A 22,054-nucleotide genomic window follows, 5' to 3' on the forward strand; every position below is an offset into this window, starting at 1 on the left:
ATCTCAATTGTTTGGGTCCCATTTATTTTAATTAAGCTGCAGCCATGATCAATATGTCAAATATTCTGGAATCTTGCGAATGCACAGATTTTGCTAAAATTTGTTCTGTCTCTGTTTCACAGTTTGGCAAGTGCTTTCTTTCTATCATCCAAGACTGACAGGACTGGTATTTTTAAGGCATGAACCAATTTTAATGCATTTAACGAATTAATTAGATTTATATCCTGTCTTTTTCTTTTTTAAAGAATTCAAGGAGACTTACATCATTCTCCTTCTGCTGCTCTCAATCATATCCCCACAACAACAACCCTGTGAGATAGGTTGGGCTGAGAGCCTGTGACTGGCCCAAGGTTACCCTCCATGGCTGAGTGGGGACTAGAACCCAGGTTGACTGTCCCAGTCCCACACTCTTAACCACCTCACACTGGCTGTCCTGCTTACATGTGCAAATGTGCATTTGTGTAAGTGAGACCTGCACAGATCCACCTCCAAACAATGGCCCACAAGTCCTCAGAATCCACATCACTTGGAAGAAGCCAGTTTGCTGTGCTGTCCACAGGTTGGATTCAAAGCAATCCAAGCTCATTTGAATCCACTGTGGATTTCTCTGCCACCTCAAGTGTTGCTGAATCATTTAATGGGGAAAAGCTCTTTCTGGGGTCTTAGTCTGAAGTGACTGCATGCAGTGTCAGTGCTTCCACATTGCAATGCAAGGTTGTAATAAGAATTAGCTGTGATTCTTTCTCTAACTATCCCCCTCCTGAGACTGACATGATTTCCACACTCATTTCCCCTAAATAATTAAGCTGATGTTTCTTCCACACTTTTGCATTCCTGGTGTCACCCCCGTTTTGTAAAGATTTTTGAAATTTTAACACTAGTGGTTTTGCTGCTGGTTTGAGAATCCGAGTTGAGAACTGGAAGTCCTTGCTAATCTAATCACCATGAAGATCCTCTGCTTTAATTGATCCTGTCAATGCCACAAGTAGATTGGCTGGAATATTATTTGGCCAGAATAGATCTATATTTTATTGAGCCGTTGGATAGAATACAGAGTCTGTTTGCCTCTTTTACCTCCATAAGGAAAGAGGCCAGACGCTCCTGCTGCTACTGCTCCTCCGTTACCAAAAGCTTCACCATGCATGTGAAAGGCTGGGCCATCTGGAGGCTGGTGTTGCAATGCACATGCCCTGGCAGAGGTCAGCCGAAGGCCAAGGACCTCCACTTGCAAACCAGTGAAGAGTGGACTGCCCAGATGTCTAAACAATGAAGAAACTTCTAGCATCCATCTCAGATGACTGGAGAGTCAGCAGACAGAAGCCAAGAGATTCTCATGGAATCTTCACCCAGGCAAAGAGGGAAAAGAGGGAAGGAAAAATATTCCGCTGGAAAAGAAGTCAAGGGTCTTACTTGGTGCCAATGCTAAGAGCAATTGTCTCAGGGAATGGAAGAACTGGACGTGGCCTCAGAGAAGTTGGAATTTGAGCCCCAAGCAGACAATTGTAGACGTGGAAATGGAAAGAGACATGAAGAAGTTTCTGATGAGCTGCACAGCCAGAAAAGAAACCAGAAAATGTCAGAGACAATTGCAAGCTGGGAGCACATTTTGCAAAAGCTAATCCATTGGTATCTGGCCATGTGAGGGTTTTCCGAAATGAGGATGAAGTCATGACAGACACCAGGAGATGGAAATGGAAATCATGGGCCATCAGATAGGCAATTAAGTTCCAGGCTGTGCCAACCAGACAGCATTTTCTCCTTTATTTGTCATTTACCACTGAATTGCCACTGTAAACTGCTTATTGCTTTGTGCCCTGCATCTGACCAACCCTTTTCCCATTCTGTACTTGTTTCTCAGTCCCTACTAAATCATTTACCCTGTTTGTTTTGTTATCAAAATCCTGTCTGTGTGCTTTGGGGATGAAGGAATGGAGGCCATATTATTGGTCATGTTAATAATTTAACAGCCCAGGGAACTGCATAGAAGCTCAACACAAGAGAACCTGGTAGGATCCTTGGCCAGTTGTTCCCAAGGGACCAAGAGTACTTGGGGACTGAGGAGCTGGGTTTGTTGTAGTCTTGCTTGAGGCAGTCAGTATCAGTTTTGGTTCTGCTGCTCCAGACCTTGTGCCTTCAAGCTAAGATGCTATGGACCCAGGCACAGAAATGCCTAAACCTTTGCAATGAACTAACGGTGCTGGTAATATTCCACAATTGTTATAATGATGAGACTATTGCAGTATATGAGGCCTGGCAACCTGGAGTCTGCACTGGCTTTGTGTGGCTCATGGGCTATCATTCCTGATCCATGAGGCAGGCAATGAGATACAGAAAATAAGGACATGGCCAGACACCAGTGGATTAGCTTTTGCAAAAGGTACCCCCAGCTTGCAATTGTCTCTGACATTTTCTGGTTTCTTCTCTGGTTGTGAAGCTCATTAGAAACTTCTTCAAGACACTTTCCATTTCCATTTCTACAATTGTCTGCTTAGGGCTCAAATGCCAAATTTTCTCATGATGGATGGGAGACCCATGCCAGCTGCAGTGGTGTGAATGACCTCAGTAGTGGTTTTGGGCTGGCTAATGAATGCCAATTTTTTTTTGCCAGAAAGGGGTCCTTGCCTCTGCTGGGGCAACCCCAGTGTCTCCCAGGTGTTGAGATGCTCTGTCTGCATCCCTGCACTGCAGCCTTCCAGGAATGCTCTGGACGAGAATTGATTAATATTTCCCTATGACTTTTGACTGGTCTCTGCCACCCACCGCCTCAGCCACAGCAATATCCAGACAACCATTTCTGTAATGCGGCGCAATAAAGAAAGTCACGGCAGCATCTGTGCTTTGTTTATGGCTCCATTACCCTTTCCTGAACTGCAAATTGTTTGGCAGCAGCTGGAGAAGTGAAGGAAAACAACCATGGAAACTGCACAGCCGATTCCAGCCCTTTTGGGCTTGCTCTGCTTGCAAAGGTAGACACGTACCTTTTGCCATTTATAAAAACTCATTTGTGGGAAATACATTTATGGTATAAGTCTGAATGCAGTGCAGGTGACTGTAAACTACAGCCGGAATGCTTTCAAAGGCCTTTAATTGCAGTAGCTGTGATCATGTTACAGCCTTGTTTGTTATGCGTGTTTTTATTACTGCAATATGCAAAATAGGCCAGCCAATTGTTTGTCTGCTGGGCAGATAAGTGGGAAGAGAACCAAGCACAGTTGGCCTTTTTATGAACAACAACCCTGTCTGGCTCCTGTGCCTTCAACTGGAGACTGAAGGCATAAAATTGTAGCACTTCCATCTTCTCCTGGCATGGAGACAAGGGGCAGGAAGCGGCATTGTCTGCTACATTTCTGTGTGTCACCGTGCCGTTAAAGTCCCAGGAGCAGGGCTGGATAAAAGAGAAAGAGAGGTGGTACCCCTAGAACTTTGCCAGTTTATTTATATTTATTATATTATATTATATTTACAATAAATTATATATATGCATATGTTATAGATGTATATATGCATGTGTGTAGCCAAGCAAAATTTACCATGTGGTATAACTATGGTGAAGGATGGGGCAGTACTTAGGAAGAGAAAATGTGTTTTGCATGCCAAAGGCCCCAGGTCCAAATGTATTTATTGATTCATTTATTTAAAGCTTTTATATACCGTCCCATTACTGGCGTCTCGGGACGGTTTACAACAAGCACAAATAAAATAAGATAAAAATGGTATGGCATCCAGTGATAAATATAAAAACCACAATTTAGACCAATTAACAATTAAAATTATGGGAAAATAAAAAGGTTTTCACCTGGTGCCGAAAATAGAAAAGCATTGGCACCAGGCAAACCCCTCTGGGGAGCATATTCCACAATCGAGTTGCCACCACAGAGAAGGCCTTTCTCCTGGTAGTCACCCTCCTAATCTCCTTCAAGGAGGGCTCCTGGAGAAGGGCCTCTGCCCCAGATCTTAGGGGGTGGGCAGACACATATGGAAGGAGACACTCCCTCAGGTATCCAGGAACCAAGCCGTTTAGGGCTTTATAAGGTCATCACCAGCAACTTGAATTGCTCCAGGTGGCATCTGCAGTCCCCAAAGAGACCTGGATTTCTTGCACTGGGGTGGGGTGACTCTAGCTGGTCTTACAAGATCCTCAGCAGCTTTTGCTCTAGGTCACAGGTGATGCAAAAGACCTTCACCACCGGCTGCAGCCTGGACCAGACCCATTCCGAGTCCCTGGCCTCTGGGGATCAGTAGCCGGCCTTTGGAACTTTGCAGGGGTGTTGTGGGCACTCTCAGAAAATGGCTGCAATGGGGACTTGCCAATTTCTCAAATGGCTGCCATGGTGGGCATGGCCAGTCACAAAACACTTATTTCCCAGAAGGCAAACCACTGAGATTAGAAGAACTTGCCCACATAGTTGAGCACCAGGTAGAGGTAGACCTGAACTCCAAAGCACAAAATAGTTCTTCAGTCTCCAGATAAAGATGGCACAGGTGGGCAGCACTTGCTTCGCAGCCTGCCAGCTAATTAATAAATAAATGGTAAAAATTTCAGACATAAAATTATAAGCAGGAGGGGACAGGATCCTGGTGGGCCATTATTTTTTTTACCATATTTTCCTCAAAGAAGACCAAGCTGGTGTATCCAATCCTCTACTTATTTATTTATTAGATTTATATCCCATCCTTTTTTTAAAAAAGAACTCATGGCAGTTTACATCATTTTCCTGCTGCTGCTCTCAGTTCTATTCCCACCACAACAACCCTGTGAGGTAGGCTGGGCTGACAGGCTGTGTCTCGCCCAAAGTCTCCCAGTTGCTGAGTGGGGACTAGAACCTAGATCTCCTGAGTCCCAGTCCTGTGCTTTTGACCACTGCACCACACTCCATTTCATTGTCTCGATGCTGCGAGGAAGGATAAGCTGAGAGGCAATGACTGGCCAAAAGTCAGCAAGCAAGTTTTAAGTCAGAACGGAAATTAGAACCTAGATCTCCCAAGTCCCAGTCCAGTACTCTAATCACCACACTGGCTTTCAGAGTCTGTAGGAATGCATGCCTGCAGTTGGCATATATTGAGGTCGTCTTTCCTGAACCTATTCTCAAGCCAGTTTGCAGACATATTAAAGTATAAAAATCCCATTTCAGTAAGAAATATTGGTTATTATCCTCATTTTGGGGAGACAGATGGTAGTCTGATTTCCTCTCTAATTCTTCAGCCAGAATTGGCCAGTTTCCTCCATTTGTTAGCCATTTCCCCATTGCTTCTTGAGGAGCTAAGCTTTTCTGCCTAGTCAGTCTCACTGCCTCCCTGTTCCCTTGCCTTGGTAAGAAACTTCAAATGGGTCTCCCTCTGTAACTGTATTTCTGACCTTGGGAAGAGATAGGATGCTGTCATCACTTTAAAGAGACATGCCGGAGCATCTAAATAGTGGGCGGGTGAGCTTTGATCATCTCAATGGGTCCCTCTAGAACTGTGTGAAAGGAGCAGTATTTTGTTACTAGTATCAGGAAGCACCAAACTGGGCGAGCATCTGGAGCATCAGACAGAGCTTAGCCCCATGTAATTACGTTAATTGCATTTAATTACAGCCAGAGACCCACACATGCTGCTTTGGAGATACGCATGATCAAATAGTAGTGAGTTAATTTAGAAAGCAACTTCAACAAGTGTGTAAACGACATTGCAGCTTGATAGGCTTACTGAATGGGCCCAGTGAATCATTTGTGAGTACAAGATGCGGAAGATGGAGACTTGGCCGTGTTTGGATATGATTCCACTCAGTGTCCCATGCAGGCCATACCTACCTGGCTAAGGAAGTGCAGGATATAGGTCTAGTTCAGGGGACAAACACAGTCTGCCTGCAGGGCTGCAGGGCCACAGGGCCTCCCCCCCCCCCGCGCCTTCTGCTACCAAATGTTCTGCCTTGGCAGTGGGGGCACTGGCAAAACACGTGGTAGTTTGCCACTGAATTTTGGTGGCCTGAAAGGGCCAAAGTTACCCTAGGGCTGGGTGGTCTTCCAGCTTTTGTGTGTTTTTTCCTACATTTGAAAAGGCTGGAAAACCTTGTCAAAGGGCAGGGAGAATGTTAAGCTCAAATATACTGGCATTTTGGCTCTGCCCATTTTGATAGAAACTCCAGCTTGGGATCTGTTGTGTATCTGGTTATATGAGGTTCAGCAGAGGTAAGCATTAAATGGTGGATTTGGTGGATAAGAGTGTTCCTTGCACCCAGATCTGTTACAATCCACACTGAGAGGGCTTTAAAGCAAAGGTGAAAGGTTTATTTGCTTAGAATCCATATGTGACTCGCAGGAAGGAGGGGTGTTTGTATCTTCAAAGGATTTCTTGCTTCATTGTTATCTGGTTAGCTTAAAGAGAAGGATCGAGAAGCACATGCTTCTTCTTTCACGATGGGAGAGAGAGAGTGAAATGGCAAGTGGCCTTTCCAGGTGAGTGAGAGAAGCAAAGGGACAGGTAGGACACAGCTCAAACACAGAGGACTGGTCCCATTTTGTCTATGGCATGAGCTTCTTCTCTCCCACTCAGGTCAGTGGACAACCATGCGATGTTAATGCAGTCAATATTGCATATACCTAACACCCGGAGGCTGAAAGGATGGAAGCCCTGGTAGGGTATAAGTATAAACTACTCTCCTATAGTTTATGATTATAGACTCCGCTTCCTGTTGAGGAGCCTGTGGAGGGCTGCCTAAATTTAGATTAGGTGGACCAAAGCTCAGGCCTGGCCTGGCCATGTCCCAACCAGGCCTGTTACTTTCTTTGCTGTACTTCTAGACTTCTCTTTCATAGCATTCAGTAAACAAAGTTGCTCCTTTTCTGGCATGGTGCTGATGGGGGGACTTGAACCATCAGATTTGAGTGTGTGAGCTTCCTGAGTGTGAGATCCAGGACAAGTGTAAGGATACCTGGAGATGGGTCAATCTTCTTATGAAATGGTTACACAGGGGATGAATTTGATCCACCAGGGAATATTTGGACCCCAGACAATTCTATTCTCTCATCTTCCAGGCTGTTCGCTTAATTTAAAAACTGCCTCAAGCATTTCCTTCATTTTTCCTTCCTTCGCCACTGTCAATGCCTCTTCCTACTTAGGATTCCCACCTGGCAGGCTCTCAGACAGTTGTGGCTGACACTACCTTCACACCTGCTCTAGCAATTAGCTTCCCACATCTTCCAGTTGATGTAACCTAACTTGTTGTCTCCTGTCACATAGTTCTCCATTTTGATTGTAGAGAATCTTGTGTCTTTTCTAAACTTAGAACAGAGCCTACTGTGGCCAAGCAAGAAGGGCATGGAGGCCTTGTGGGTCAATATATGGGCCTCCAGAGGTACTCCTGGTTCTGCACTAAATATGCTATTTCTCCTAGCAGAGTTCAGAAGATGAGGCGGTATAACTGAATACCCCTAACTTCCAGGCATGAAATGCAACAGGTACACCCACAAGCTGTCAGCAAGATGTGGAACGGCTGAAAAGAAGTAGCTGCGTGAGACACACAGCTTCTTCGTCAAGGTGACGTGCGCATTGTGGAATACGGTTGCAGGTGTGCGCTCAGCTGTGAGTGCTTACTCCTTCCAGAATGAGAATTACTCTGTGATTTCTTTCTTAGGTATAAACAAATCACAGCGGGTCTCCTTCATGTTGCTTCTGGCAAGCAAAGCATTTGCAACATGCCTGGATAGAAATAAAATGGAACTGAGAGTGGGAAAAAATATTCCATTTAGGGAGAAGCCTAACTCCGTTCCACACTTCATTGTCTTATTTTATGGAGTGTCAAGAAATGGGTAGTAAATTATTATTCATGGCTCTTAGGTGGGTACCTCTCTGAAGAATTCCACCTCCAGATTCATTTTGCCAGATCAAGACAATGGATATTTATCTATCTACATTTAGAATTTCAGACAGTAGAGCTGCACAACATCTTTCAGCCGAGGGCTGAATTCAGTTTTGGAGAAACTCTCAGGAGCTGTATTCCAGCACTGGCAGGGCCAGAGGCTAAAGGGGTAAGGCCAAAATAGCACCCCAATTTAGTGTAAATCTGCTACTGCCACTCACTAAGCCTTAAGAGGCATTTCAACCTCTTAGACTGAGAGAAAGTACACAAAAGCCAGGAAAACAGCAACAGACAAGTGCTCAGGGAAAGGGCTTGGTTCCAGGGATGGCAGAAGGACTATCTGAGGAATACCAAAGGGCTGGACTGGGACCTGAACATGACCAGAGGTTGCTTTTGGACCTGGGATTCAAGTTTGCACTGTACGTGTATATAGGCAGTTTCCCTCATATAGGGACCTGGACCCTTTTCTGATATCAGGTCTGTTTCCATGTGTGCTATCACAGACTCATAGATTAGTAGAGTTGGAAGGGGACATGAAAGCCATCAAGTCCAACCCCCTACTGTTGCAGGACACCACTTTACACCATCACATTCAGATGGCTGTCCAGTTTCTTCTTGAATGTCTCTAGTGTGGGAGAGCCCACCACCTCTCTGGGCAGCTGGTTCCACTGTCGTATTGCTCTGACAGTGAGGAAGCTTTTCCTGATATTTAGCCTGAACCTGGGTTGTCACAACTTGAATTGATTATTCCATGTCCTGCACTCTGGCATCAGCAAGAAGAGATCTTGACCTTCCTCTTTGTGACAGCCATTCAGGTACTTATAGAGGGATATTCAGTAGCCTGGAACATTGAAGAAAAAAATATCACTCAACTGCCACCTGTCCCTTCTTTCTTATGCTCAGAAATGTTGGTGCTGCTGGCATTGCTAAACATAAAAGCTTCTGCACAGATTCCTGTGATTTTCCGTGCATTTCCAAGCAGTCCTTATCAAGCAAAACATCTCTATATTCCCTAACAAAAACTGCTTGGAACAAAAAAAGTGAGATGCAGCATGCTAAATGAAGCCAACACAATTTTTGTATACTGACTGCAGGAGTACACAATTTATGCATGTTTATATTTTCTTACAGTCACACAGAATCATGGGTTTGGGCAATTCATTACTATTGTATGACTGACTGATACTTTTCACGCATGACAGTGCAAGCATTTCTTGGAACTTTTATTTATTTATTTATTTAGAAATTTTTGTATGCTGTCCCATTCGCATAAGCCTTGGGACGGCTTCCAACATCATAAATAAATACACATACAAATACATACATATAAAATACATATAAACTTTTGATCCTATCAATTTGGTGTAGAGTTGGAAAAACTGCCCCCGTGCTTTGTTTCTTAATAGCCAAGCCCTCAAATTTAACATGAATTCCATTTTAGAAGGAATTCAGCATTAACAAAAGACTGAAAGGTCAGGCATGCTGAATGCTTTGACATTATAAATGTTTCTCCATGTGGAGTTGCTTTTTTAAAAGTATATGAGATCCCTGAAGACTTGTGGGTGGGGGGGGGGGTTACAATTAGGAGCAGATAATCAGCACACATGTTTACACAAAACACAGCTGCTGAAGGTTCCCGATTGCTTCAAGTGTACGGCTGATGCATTGAGGTTTCACTGGCCATCAAAGAGTTCTAAATGTGAGAAAATATGTAATTCTTGCATATTTCACTCCAGTCTGGAAGAGAATAATGCAACACCCTAAGCAGAAGATTTCAGTCATATCTGGATGACAAAGTCTGGACAGTTGAGCACGACCTGCAATAGTTGACAAACATGAGGCAGGAAAGGAAAGACACAGAACAGGTTTCTCTAACACTTTTATTTGAAGTAGACGGGCATCCAGTGGAGCAATGAGTCTACAACAAGATGCTTGTGAAATAAAATCATATATCTGCCACAGAGTGACCCAAACCTGCTTTCCCAGTTTGCCATGGGTCGATCAACATCAACTCTGCTGTGGACAGCTTGTTAGTTATATCTTTCAGAGAGCAATCCTATGCAAGTTTAGAAAGAAAACAGGGACTACAGTTCCCATGCCGGCTGGGCCATACTGGGAGCTGTGGGATGATGCACCACCTCTCAGTGCTCCCCTTTGGGATAGGACCTGTAGCTCAGGAGCAGAGTATCAGCTTGGCATGAATGAGGCGCCAGGTTCATTCCAGGGCATCTCCTGGTACTTCTGGAAAATCTCCTTGCCTGACACCCCAGAGAACTCCTGCAGCCCCCCTGAACCCATCCAGATCTTTTGGACTACAGCTCCTAGCAGCCCTGACCTTGCTGGCTGCAGCTGATGGAAACTTTGGTCAATTACTTTGGTTCTTGATCGCTCTGAGTAAGCTAGTTTCATGTTTCATTTTATTTTGTAAAGCAACTGGCTGTTTCTCGCTTTTCTACATTTGATACTTCAATAAATATATTGGATTGGAAACCAAGGTTGTTTTGATCCTTTTTTTTTTCTAGCCTGGAAGTTGGCTTCTCCATGCACTGGACTGCTTGGCAAATACACCAACCACATTGCTAAGAGCTAAAAGAAAGAAAGAACTAAAAAAAAAAAAAAAGCTCCCTTTCTTCAAGTACATAATCCAAGCATCTGCCTTTTCCTGGGTGCAAACATCCCAGACATCTGGAGGGTACAGTTGTGAGCTGGATGGAGCAATGATATCCATCATTCTAAGAGAGCTTCTGGCCTCATGTCCAATTTTGCTTTTTCCCAAGGCTTTTTCCTGGGCAGGGATGGCAAAGCACCCTGCAGGAAGATTCAGTGCTTTGATATTATTTCATCCCTCATTGAGCTGACTGCTTAGGAATTTATGAATTTCAACAATGATCCATTTCCTCCTTAACCCCCAGAGAGAGCTATAAAACTAGGTTTTAATTAATTTAGTTGCAACAGAACAGTGTCATCAAAATTCAGGACCTTCATTGGTATGCGGCACCATTAGTCCTTGTGCCATACATGGGGTGGCGGGGTGGGGGGAGTCCTACCATTTTATTAGCTTGCCTTCACCTTTTGCTACTCAGGCTAATTTGCATTGAGATTGCTTGAATCCATGCCGCAAGCAAATTGCCACCTCTCGTCATTCATAAGAGAACCATTTTTAAGGCACAATCTGAAAACATGAACGCAAGAACAGGAATGGGAGGGGATGAGGCAGCTCATCACTTTGACAAAAGCGAGCGAGGAGAACAATTCAATTAGACATTGTGCAATGACCTATAAAGCACTGTGTGTGTGTGTGTGTGTGTGTGTGGTGCAGTGTTGGTGGTGGAGATGTGGACAGCATGTTGCAGAGGAGAATGTAAGATGGTGTTAGTAACTTGTGCAAACGTATTTGCTTTGGCTTTCAGTTATTTCAGTTAGAAAAAATAAAATAAAATAAAATAAAAAAGAAGGCCTCAAAGCCCTTATAAGGTTATTTTCATGATCTTGATGAGCAATCCTTTTTTTAAGGGAAATTATGGGTTAATTGCTCTAAATAGATGGGCTTAGCAATGGCTAAGGAAATATCTGACCACAGGATTTCTCTCTTGCCTCCTCTCGTCGGGATGAGATCGGCAAGGGGACTCTGGTTCGGTTCATAGGACACCGCAAGACACAGGGGTTTTCCATCATCGTCTGTCATGTCATCTAAATCTAGTCAGGGCAATTTCAGTGTGGCACCTGAAAGTCCTCAAAACCACGACACGAGCCAAGGCTTTGCTCTGTGTTTCTGCTTACTGGGAAAGCCTGTTGTCCCATCCAAACCTGGATTCCTGGTACAAGAGCATGGAATACGCTCCCCAGAGAGGCTCCCCTGGCGCCAACACTGCTTTCTTTTTGGCGCCTGGCACAAACCTTTTTCTTCTCCCATTATTTAAATGTCTAATTGGTTTTAATGTGCTTAATACTGCATGCTGTGCTATTTCTAATTTCTATTTTACTTGTTGTTTGTTGTAAACTGTTCTGAGTCACTAGTATAGGGACAGTTTATAAAAGCTTTAAATAAATAAGAATACATAAATAAGAATGGCCATTAACGCCCTCGCCGGCCCACCCTGGGTCCGCCTGCATCCTGCCCCAGAGGCCTTCTTCGGGGCAGGAGCCAGGTGATCAGCTGGAGAGCAGAAGCAGCTCCATCCAGCAGATCACTCCCCGCCTGCAGCGGAGGCCCCTGAGCAGGTCTCCTCCCCTGTTGCCCAGGAGTGGATCAGCAGCTCCCCCTGCCCCAGAGGCCTCTCGCTTCCACTCCGAAAGCACCACATGCAGTGTCCCCCTGAGCTTTCCCCTACCTTATCCCCTACCTCAGCCCAGCTCAGGGGAGGGTGGCAGAAAAGGTGTGTGTAATTCATGCCACAGGTACTAACTAATTTATCCCTGCACAGTTAGTTGTCTGGAGATTCTTTAAATGGGGCTTTTAACCCACCACTTTACTGCGGCTTTTTCCAGATTCTCCACAGAGTTAAGATAGTCTTCTTTGCATACATTCTCCCCTAGGGCATTTCCTTTCTTTACCTTTCTAGGACTGGCTTCAAATGTTGCTAGAAATCATGGAGGCATGTGAGCCGGAAGGGGCTTTTTGGGTGCCCCGAACCCAGCAATGTGGTTTGCTAACAACTCCGGCTGGGTTGAGATGACATAACAAGCCAGAAGACCCCGTAGGCCCCCATGAGAACCCTTCTCAAGGAGATGGTCCACCTCCTTTCTGCTCTTGCACACCTATGGGCTTCTCCATCCTGGACCGTGATCAGCAGATGTTTGCCTTTGGGCCAGGGAAGGGTAGCAGGCAGCGGATGTTCCTTTGGAGGTAGGAGATGCTATTTTCCCTTGTGTTTCTTCGTAATTTGAAGATATACTGTACTGGCATTAATATCATTGCTTCCACCAATGCCACTCTGCACCCAGTGAAAGTGGATATTGTAGTCCAGCAGGCATGACCTCTGGTGGAAAAACATCCTGTGTAGGCAGCAGCCTCTTCAGTTTAGAAAGTGTCCTTTCCATTCATGCTGCTAACTACAGAAAGTACATTTTCAGTGCAGTGAAATGAAGAGTGCTGTGTATGAAGCCATCTTATCTGGGGACCTCGTTGAACCTCAAAACTGGAACAAATCATCAAAACAAGATGATGGATATTGGGACTTTATTAGACATTTCACTGAGTACAAAGAAACGTTTGTTTGCTTGTTTTTATGTTAAATACGCATTCTTGTAATAAAAAGTCACATTTGCTATACACAACTGGAGGCGTTTTTGCTTATTTTAAAATGCAAAATTTACTGAAGTACCCAGACCCTAAAAGAAAAGGAAAAGGGTACAGACCCGTGAACCTTTGATACACACTGCAAATTGGGCTGAATTTAATTGATTCACAAGTCCCACCTGCCTCAAAATAAAAAGCCACTCCAAAGCAGGAGGAGGGGGTTCTGTGAGCCAACCTTTCTCGTGTGATTCCCTGGAGAAACAAGAAACTGTCACATCCAGTGGCAGTAACCTGGGTCCTGTGGCTGAGATGGTCTATGACGCCATACTGGCCAATAGAGAATCCACTGGGATGTCCTTGTTTGTTTGTGAGTCATTATCATGGCCCCAGTCCAGCTACAATTAACTGTATCCAAGTCTCATTCAGAGCAAAATACTCACCACCAGACAGGCAAGGGACTTGTCCTGCTGTTTTCAAAAGGGCGTATCACATGTGTACATACTGATGCAGGAACTAGTGCCAGTGGGACTTACTTCCAAGGTTTAGCCACACTTCTAAAAGCATAGCCATGGCCAATTTTCCCAGTGGCACTCCATAAAGCTTTTAGGCACCATTTTGGATTCTGTAGTAGGGTCACTGAAATAGGGTCAAAGTGAATACAGTTGTGGTGTGGAAAGCACAGAAATGTCCCTTAAATCCTGCAGTCCTTGCTACTTTGTGTTTGCTTCACTTAGCAACTCGAACCTGGAATGCGCTAGGTTGGTGGAAATGGCAACACAGCGACTGGGTACAAGCAACACAGTAAACTGTGCTCAACTCAAGGCTTGGGTTGTGAGGGTCGGGGGTTGAGTATGTCATCACTGAATAGTGGATTGATGTTGCAATCCAGGTGATTGTGTTGTCCAGACTGAGCTGCACTAACAAACCATGGCTTGTCAAAGACAAACAATTCCTGAAGGGCACCCATGGTTTATTTTTGGATTGTGAACTGTGAGTTGTGCACCACGGTTTCTTAGCTATATTCAGGCAACATAATCCATGTTTCAACCATAAGCCAGGGTTCAGAGAGAACATGCAGCCAAACTTTGATCATGAGTTACTGGCTGGATTCACACATTGTGGCAAGCAACACTGCGCAGTTTTCGTGGCTCAAAGATTCTTTCCTGGACTAACTGATCAGGCAGTGACATGGTATCCATGGAAATGCAGTTTCCATACTCTCTGTTCCATCCTCCCACTCTTAGCATGCATGCCAGCAGCCTGCACAAGAAAAAAACCCTTCTAGGCCACATCCCCATCAGCCTCAGCTGCCTCTTCCCAATTGGTCCACTGAAGGTTTGAGGCAGGTTCTCACCTTCCTCCCCCAAGTAAACCACCATCTTCCAATTACTCCAGCCCCCAATTTCTTTAAATTTTATCATGGTTTCCCCCTTCTCCCTCCATCCATTTACCCCCTTTCTCCCTGTTTCAGAGAGTAAATAGGGTGAAAGATACATCATTCAGCCAATAGGAATGAGAGAGATGGTGTGCGTGTGTGTGTGTGTGTGTGTGTCGCTAGGGAGCTATGAGCAGTAGTGATCGAAAACCTGGAGTGGCCGCTTTCCATTCTTGCTATCTCCACTGGACTCTATGGTGTTTCTTCACCACCGGTGGTAAAATTGAGCTCTTTGGTCAGGACATCACAAGAAGCCGCAGTGATGCCCAGAAACCTTACAACAAACCATTTTATCTCTCCATGGTTTCGGGAAGCCAAACATACCTGAAACTGATGAATTCGGATGACATGACAGATCAACAAGGGTCTGCTTTTCGTGACATGGGGATGCGCCTACTATGTTGCCTGAACCCAGGGCACTGTGCAGCAGAATACCTCCCCTAATCTGATGGTGTTAGGTGGTGCTCATAGATATGTCATTGTTAGAGCACACCAGTGTCGTCGTTTGCAGGTCAAGAGCATGGCAGTTGCTCAGCCTTCCTGCGGCTGCAGATCCAGTCACTTGGTACGGCTGTGTGTGGAGCAGGCCTCCCCTCTCCCCGCCACTCAGTGAATAGCTCCACACCCAAGCAACATGCCAGGTGATAAAAAATGCCCCCTAGAGCAAGAAAGGTGCAATATGTGAATGGACACACTAACATCTTTAACAGAATTTCTTTCTTAGGTCTCTGTTCACACTTGTGAGCCTAAATGTGGGAAGGACTCTAAGAAAGAGAACAGGTACTCCTAAGCGTTTTACCCTCAAAATTCAGTCCACTTGTTTTTAATGGGATTTACTCCCACATAAATTCATATGGCCTTTTGATCAAAAGTACCACTGTATTCAATGGGCTTACTTCTTGAATAATGAATTTTAGATCATAGCCTTAAGGCACAATCCTACATATGTTTAGACAGAGAAAAGCCCTACAAATCCCATCATGCATATGTTTGTGGTCTTAATCTATTTTGCCTCCTATGACAGGAGTATTTTATCCTGCCCAGAACTTAAAGATTGGGCAAGTCAGCCAACATCTAGCACACCCACCTAAGGCTTGGTAATGCTTCATTCTACTGCCGGAGAATTGGATCAGGATGAAGAGCAATTGGTCAGCTGAAAAGAGAGGGCCAAGTTCCATGCAGAACTTCAGATGAGTGATATTAAAGATGGAGTCAGCACACTCCAGCTTCATTTGTATTTAGCAACACAGGACTCTTGGTATGAACAGGGTTGTGTTTGATTCTGTTTGCAATCAGCTGTTAGATGCCAGAAAGCGCTTCCTGACAGTCCAAGGGTATGGAATGAGCTTCCACAGGAGATGGCTGAAGCCCCATTGGTGAGGGTGTTCAAGGATAGGCTGGACATGTACATGGTGGACATGTCGTGAGCGGACCCAGCTGGAGCTGGGGGTCAGACTAGATGACCCGGGAAACCCCTTCTGACTCGCTCTGTTTCTATGTTATCTCCCCTGTCCATGACAAACACATAATCCAATTAGTGAATCATGTCAGCTGCTCAGAAATATGTCCCATTAACTGGACCTTTCTTCCAGGGAAATGTCTATAGAACTGGAGCCATAGAAAGGTGACGTGAATTGGCTATATGTTAGTGCTGAAATAAATTTTCATTGGAATTTGAAATTTGATGAATTCCTTGACATATGTAACAACAGGATTCTATTCTGAATATTGAAGAATGATCAGAAATCTAGCAAACTATTTGTTCATTCATTCATTTATTTATTTTACAAATCATAGCCCTCCATTTCTTCTAAGTTCAAAATCCAGGTTTCAGGAATAAAACTAGAACTTCTGTTACTGAATGTGGGTTTCAAATGTTACAGCATTTGTGGACCCGCCCTCCCAGGTTTGACACCAACCCAGCGGTAAAACACACATTGATGGTTCAAATTGCACGATGAACATCTAATTTCATCATCATGAAACCTACAAATACATTATTCCATTTCAGATTTGTGACCGTAGATTTGAAGTTGATTTTAAAAAACATTCATTTTCATCTTTACAATAAAAACTTGCATACAAAGAAGGAAAACAATCAAATACTAAGGCTGCGATTCAAGGGACCCATATGAGAATTCCATGTACTGAATGGATGTATTTTTAAGGAGTTCTCTGGATCTTGGCCCAAACACATAAATCCTCAACCACACATGAAACTTCAAGATTGCACAAAATTAAGCAGATCCAGCATTTAAGAAAGATAAGACAATTGCCCTTTTCATTTAGGATTAAATTGCTAATTCTCGGATATTGTACAACGTGCACAACCCATACTCCTGCATGGGCTCACTCACACACACACACGCACACACACACACACAAACACACACATGAAAACTTACAGGAACACTGGCACAATTTCCAAAATTATGATGTGAGCAGAGAAGGAATCACTGAACTCCAAACAAATTTCGTAATCAATACATTTTACATAGTATACAGCATATTTTAGCTTTTGTTGTCAGGTAAACAGGTACAGTTTGGAACAAGGTCAACACAGAAGCTATTGCAATGCTATGCCACACGGACTGTATAATACATCATTAGCTTTTGCTTCACTGTAAAAGAAAATGGACTTCTAAGATAGTCATCAGCTGAGTTCTTATGGTCCACACTAAGGGCCCTGTTCAGGCTGCTGTTCTTGTCTCCCGAGGTGCCCTGTTTGAAATTGAAACACACAGAAGCTGTTCCATGATGCAAGCTGATAGTTCATCCTCTGCATGATTCAGTCTATGGCCTCATCACGGGGCCACTGGTTTTTTGCAAATCAGGAAGGAGTAGGGTACTCCTTTGATCCTGTTATAATCACACTGGATTTCCATGGGTGCCAAGCATGGAAACATGGAATTAGGTTGAACAAAGACAAACACAGAGAGACAGCTGTTCTTAACCAGATTGGCTCCTTTCTAACTGGGATCCTGGGCAGCCGGTCATGTGGAACAACCAGTGATGGTTCTGGGTTTGGGTGCAGGTTCTCCATCCACACCCAACAGGAAACAAAGCAGGGTATGGAGGAGTCTCACAATGAGGAACAAGTTAGCCAGGTGCACATCTGCATTAGCAACTGCTATAGAAGGGTTCTTATGCTCATCGGGCATATTACAGGATTAGAGTAAATTATTAGATCAGAAGAAAAACCTACATGGTTCATGCTCCTAGGAATTAAAAAGCAGGTGACTTTCTTTACTTTTTTGCCATGACAATTGGTGTGGGTGATTTCAGGAGGGTCAGGGGTCATTTTCACCCAGATACCCCTGCAGCCTGCAATGTGCCAGACAATTCCGACATCACTGTTGCATCTAATGTTTAAAGTAAAAAGATGGCATCTGCAGCAATATGGAGCCCCCAGAAGGTCAAATATGCCTCTTTTAAAGTTTTGTAGCTTTCATCTTAGGACTATAGATGCCATAATTCCTTTAAAAAATAAAATAAAAATTATTTTTAAAAAATATTGGATGCAGGGGCAACAGTGCAGAGATGGGGGCATGGATTGCAGCAACTGGGCACCGAACTGCCCATCTCTGGGATAGGATGATAGCAGGAATTTGTTGCTCCATTAAGAAGACAGCACCGCGTGATGAGCCAGCTTTGTGCAATCACCACTATCTCCCATCCATTTAGCACATTTCCTACGAGTTTCTCCTGCCACTGGAGGGTAAATTAAATCGGAGGCCCTTAAACTTTGGGGGTTAGTGGACATTTGAGAGAACGTCATCAACACTCCCGCAAAATCGATGCCTTGGAGACACCCAGCCCATTCAGAAAATGGATCCCATGGTGGCATGGGCAGTCACTTAAAGCTCATTTTCCAGCACCCAAACTGGTGAGAATAAAAGAAAAACAACTTGGTCATGAACCTAAGTCTAAGGCAACGCTGGGGTCTGAATTCCAAAACACAAAAGTACTGTTATAAAGATGTTGGAGAGGAGCTTTTTGCTTCACAGCAAGCCAGCCTCCCATTTTCTAAAATTAAAGAAATCTCACGATATAAAATAAAAATCAGGAGGGCAGTGAGCCTGGCAGTCACCAAGAAAAGTGTCCATAGATATCCTTGTATCAAAGTCGCTATGCTGGAGACCCAGGATTTCAAACCGTATACTGGGGGGTAATGGGTTTCCCAGGAGATGCGGCTGCATTGCTCAATGGGATAAGAAATGATGGGCAAGCTTCCCTGTAACTGTTTGTCCATTACTGCAGGAATTTGCTTGCGATGTGCGGCCACAGAGCATGTGGAGTGTGTTCTACATTTCCCTCGCACTCGTGCAGGATCAGGAGGAAATGCAACAGGCTTGCCTTGTAGGAACCTGCTCCCTACCTAACCCGGGGGCCGCATGTGGCTCTTTGAGTTATTTTGCAGCTTGCCGCTCACCACCCGGGGGGACTGTGGGTTCCTGCTTGCCACTTGCCCCCTGTTGTCACCGCTTGCGGTGCCCACTTGCTGCTCACTGCTCACCGCTGCTCATGGGTGCCCACTTGCATCTCCCAAACATCTGACATTTACATCGAGCAAGTCTGGCCACCCCTGCAATGTGGAATCACGGAGTTGGAAAAGATCTTGGAGATCATCTGGTCTGATCATCCAACTGCTTGCTCAAGGCAGACTCTGCACATTTGGCTGCAGTTCCAATATCTCTGATGGATTACCATCCTGCCTCTGATGAAATACCTCCGGAGCAGGGGCCTCTGCCACCTCACAATGCAATAAGTCTTGACTTCTTAATCAAATAAGGTGGTGAGGTTGCTACAAATTGCTTTATAGGTAGGGCATTGCTCTGACTTGTCCCATAATGTCTACTCTGATGGGCAGTGATTCTAGAGCAGAGATAGATGACCTGCTGTCCTCCAGATGGTGGGGGCTACAATTCTCATCCTCCCCAACCATTGGCCATGATGGCTGGGGCTAATGGGATTACATTGACTTAATCCAGACAACTCAAGGGTTGAGTGTGGGTTGAGTGTGGTTTATCATGCCTGGACCAAACTGTGTTGCTAAGAACAACTCATGAAGAGAATCCATGGTTTGTTATTGAGTTAAGAATTGTGGGTTGTTCACCAGTTTATTACATCAGCAGGGTATAAGCAACGCGATAATGTTTCTGCAACAACCCATGGTTCATTGATGAGTCACACTCAACCCTTGACTGAACCCAGTCCATCTAAAACATCTGGCAGACAGCAGGTGCTTTAGAGGGGCTAAAATAAAAACGAGAAGTTCTCTCTTCTGCTTCTAACAAGAGCTTGTTCACAGTAGAGGCAGATATCAGTAACTATTGGACTTTACTGCGCAATTTCTACAGGGGTTTCTACAGGGGTAGCTTTATTAATCCATTGTAACAGAACAACTAAGAGCCTTGTGGCATTTTGAAAACTAGCAAATCTCTTCTGGCATAAGCTTTTGTGCAATCTGATGAAGCGAGCCCTGTCCACAGAAAACAATGTCATAATAAACTTGCTAGCTTTAAAGTGCCATGAGATTCTTTGGTTTCTTAGTTTTATTATTATGTTATATTCTCAGCAATCGTTCGTGTCTCTTGGCTTAAGCAAATCTGAAAAGTAGTTCCAACTAAGTGTGCTATTCTATGCATTTTTAGACAGAAAATGTCCTTCAACTCCCACCCTTCCCCAGCCAGCCAGACTTTTTTCGGTTTAAACATGCATAGGACTGCCCCCTATGATCCACTTCCCTTCCTACCATCCATTCCTTAAGTCTCGATCCAGCCGGCTTCTTCTTCCATCACACTTTTGCTTACAATGAAGCTTCATGGAAAGCGTTGAAGAGATCAAATCTGGCCCAATATTTTGTGACAACTTTGTGGGTCCTACTATGGAATAACTACTATGGATACAATACTAAGAATATTGTCCTTCTGTGGATTTGGGATGGGTCAACATGGCTGCTTCTGGAGCTTTAAAGTGGGAGAGAAGTGATTAAAACACACAACAGATGCACCCAGGGACTGCTCAACATTTCGCTGGAGCACAGAGTGGCAGACATGGGTTTCCTCTTCCTAATTTATCTTCACAGTAGCCCTGAGAAATCTTCCATGTTGAAAGTTGGGGACTGGCCCAAGGTCACCCAGTGGGGCAGTTATGTACATGGCAGCAACATGCAGAGAAACAGAAGATTGGGGGACCCTAGTTTAAAAAGCAAATGGTAAATCAACATGGAATATTTAATTGGTGGACAATTCTTTTCTCACTCTCATAGATACACTTGCTATACCTTGGCTGAAAAATAAATCATATTATGTTTTTATGTGTTATATTATAGTCCCATTTCATGGGAGAGTAAGATGGACTGTATGTGTATATGGAAAGAGAGGGGGAGGGGAGAGAGAGAGAGAGAGAGAGAGAGAGAGCCCTAATCCAGCTGTAATATCACTGAATCAAATTCCTTTCCCAAGTTTGGGGCACAATTTACCCACATGAAAGTTACAGAAGGGTTTCTTCTTTGGGACGTGGGTCAGTTGAATTTCTATGAAGGGGTGTGTGTGTGAGTGTGTGGTAGAGGGAGGATTTACTTATCTTACTTTCATGAGTTGTCCACAACTGTTTCTGTTTTTCCTCTTGACCTGGGTGAATTTCTTGATGCAGGTGGCCATACTGGAGCAATCTGGCTCATTCAAATTTTCAACCTTGTTGACATTCTCAACCTTATTGGCAACCTGAAAGTCAGCAAGTCACCTGGTCCAGATGGTATCTATCTTTATCAAAGAACTCAAGCATGAAACCTTCTTATCAAAATATTTAACATGCCCATAAATTAGCCTTCATATTAGAGGATTCAAGAATGATGCAACTTTTAAAAAGGGATCCATGGGAGATTTTGGAAATTACAGGCCAGTTAGCTTAACATCTGTTCTGAGTAAACTGCTTGAAAGTATTATTCAAGATAGAACCAGTAAGCATATCGAAGAACAAGCCCCTTGGGGAAAAAATCACCATTGCTTCCACAAGGGGAAGTCTTGTCCCACTGACCTCTTGGAGTTCTTTGAGAGTGTCAATAAGCGCATAGTTGGGGCAATCAATTAGACATAGTTTATTTAGACTTCCAAAAGGCTTTTGACAAAGGCTCCTGAACAAACCAATCAGTCATGGAATAAAAGGTGTGTGTGTGTGTGGCGGGGGGGGGTCCTCTTATGGATCACTAACTGAATGGATCATTAAAGAGCAGGAGATAGATGGTGGGAATAAATGGCAATAGAGAGATGCCACCAGTGGAGTCCCACAAGGTTCTGTATTAGGATCAGTGCTTTTCATCCTGTTTCATAAATGATCTGGAATCAGGAGTAAGTAGTGAGATGACCAAGTTTGCTGATGACACTAAACTTTTTAGGGTGATTAAAACCAAAAGGGACTGTGAGGAGCTCCAAAAGGATCTCTCCAAGCATGGAAAGTGGTGGCGACTGCCAGTCTGGATGGTTCTAAAAAGAGATTGGACAGATTTGGGCGGGAGGAGGCGATCAGTGGCCAGTAG

At 44.2% G+C, this 22,054-nt stretch overlaps 1 protein-coding gene across 2 annotated transcripts in view; it reads right to left on the minus strand.

Annotated features, from left to right (window-relative positions):
* The window catches only part of PLCXD3 (phosphatidylinositol specific phospholipase C X domain containing 3), a 139,285-nt gene that overhangs the window by 7,392 nt on the left and 109,839 nt on the right, over positions 1-22,054 (minus strand). The window contains exon 4 of one of the 2 annotated variants that reach the window (XM_044446599.1): positions 16,271-17,235. The exons of the other annotated variant lie outside the window; for it this stretch is intronic. Within the exon in view, the coding sequence (XP_044302534.1) occupies positions 17,192-17,235 (44 nt within the window). The 3' untranslated portion in view covers positions 16,271-17,191. Of the gene's footprint in view, positions 1-16,270; positions 17,236-22,054 lie in introns of those variants that run through there. 2 annotated transcript variants of the gene reach the window in all.

This window comes from Varanus komodoensis, unplaced genomic scaffold (assembly GCF_004798865.1).
Source record: "Varanus komodoensis strain SLA01 unplaced genomic scaffold, ASM479886v1 scaffold5, whole genome shotgun sequence".
Classification (NCBI taxonomy): domain Eukaryota; kingdom Metazoa; phylum Chordata; class Lepidosauria; order Squamata; family Varanidae; genus Varanus; species Varanus komodoensis.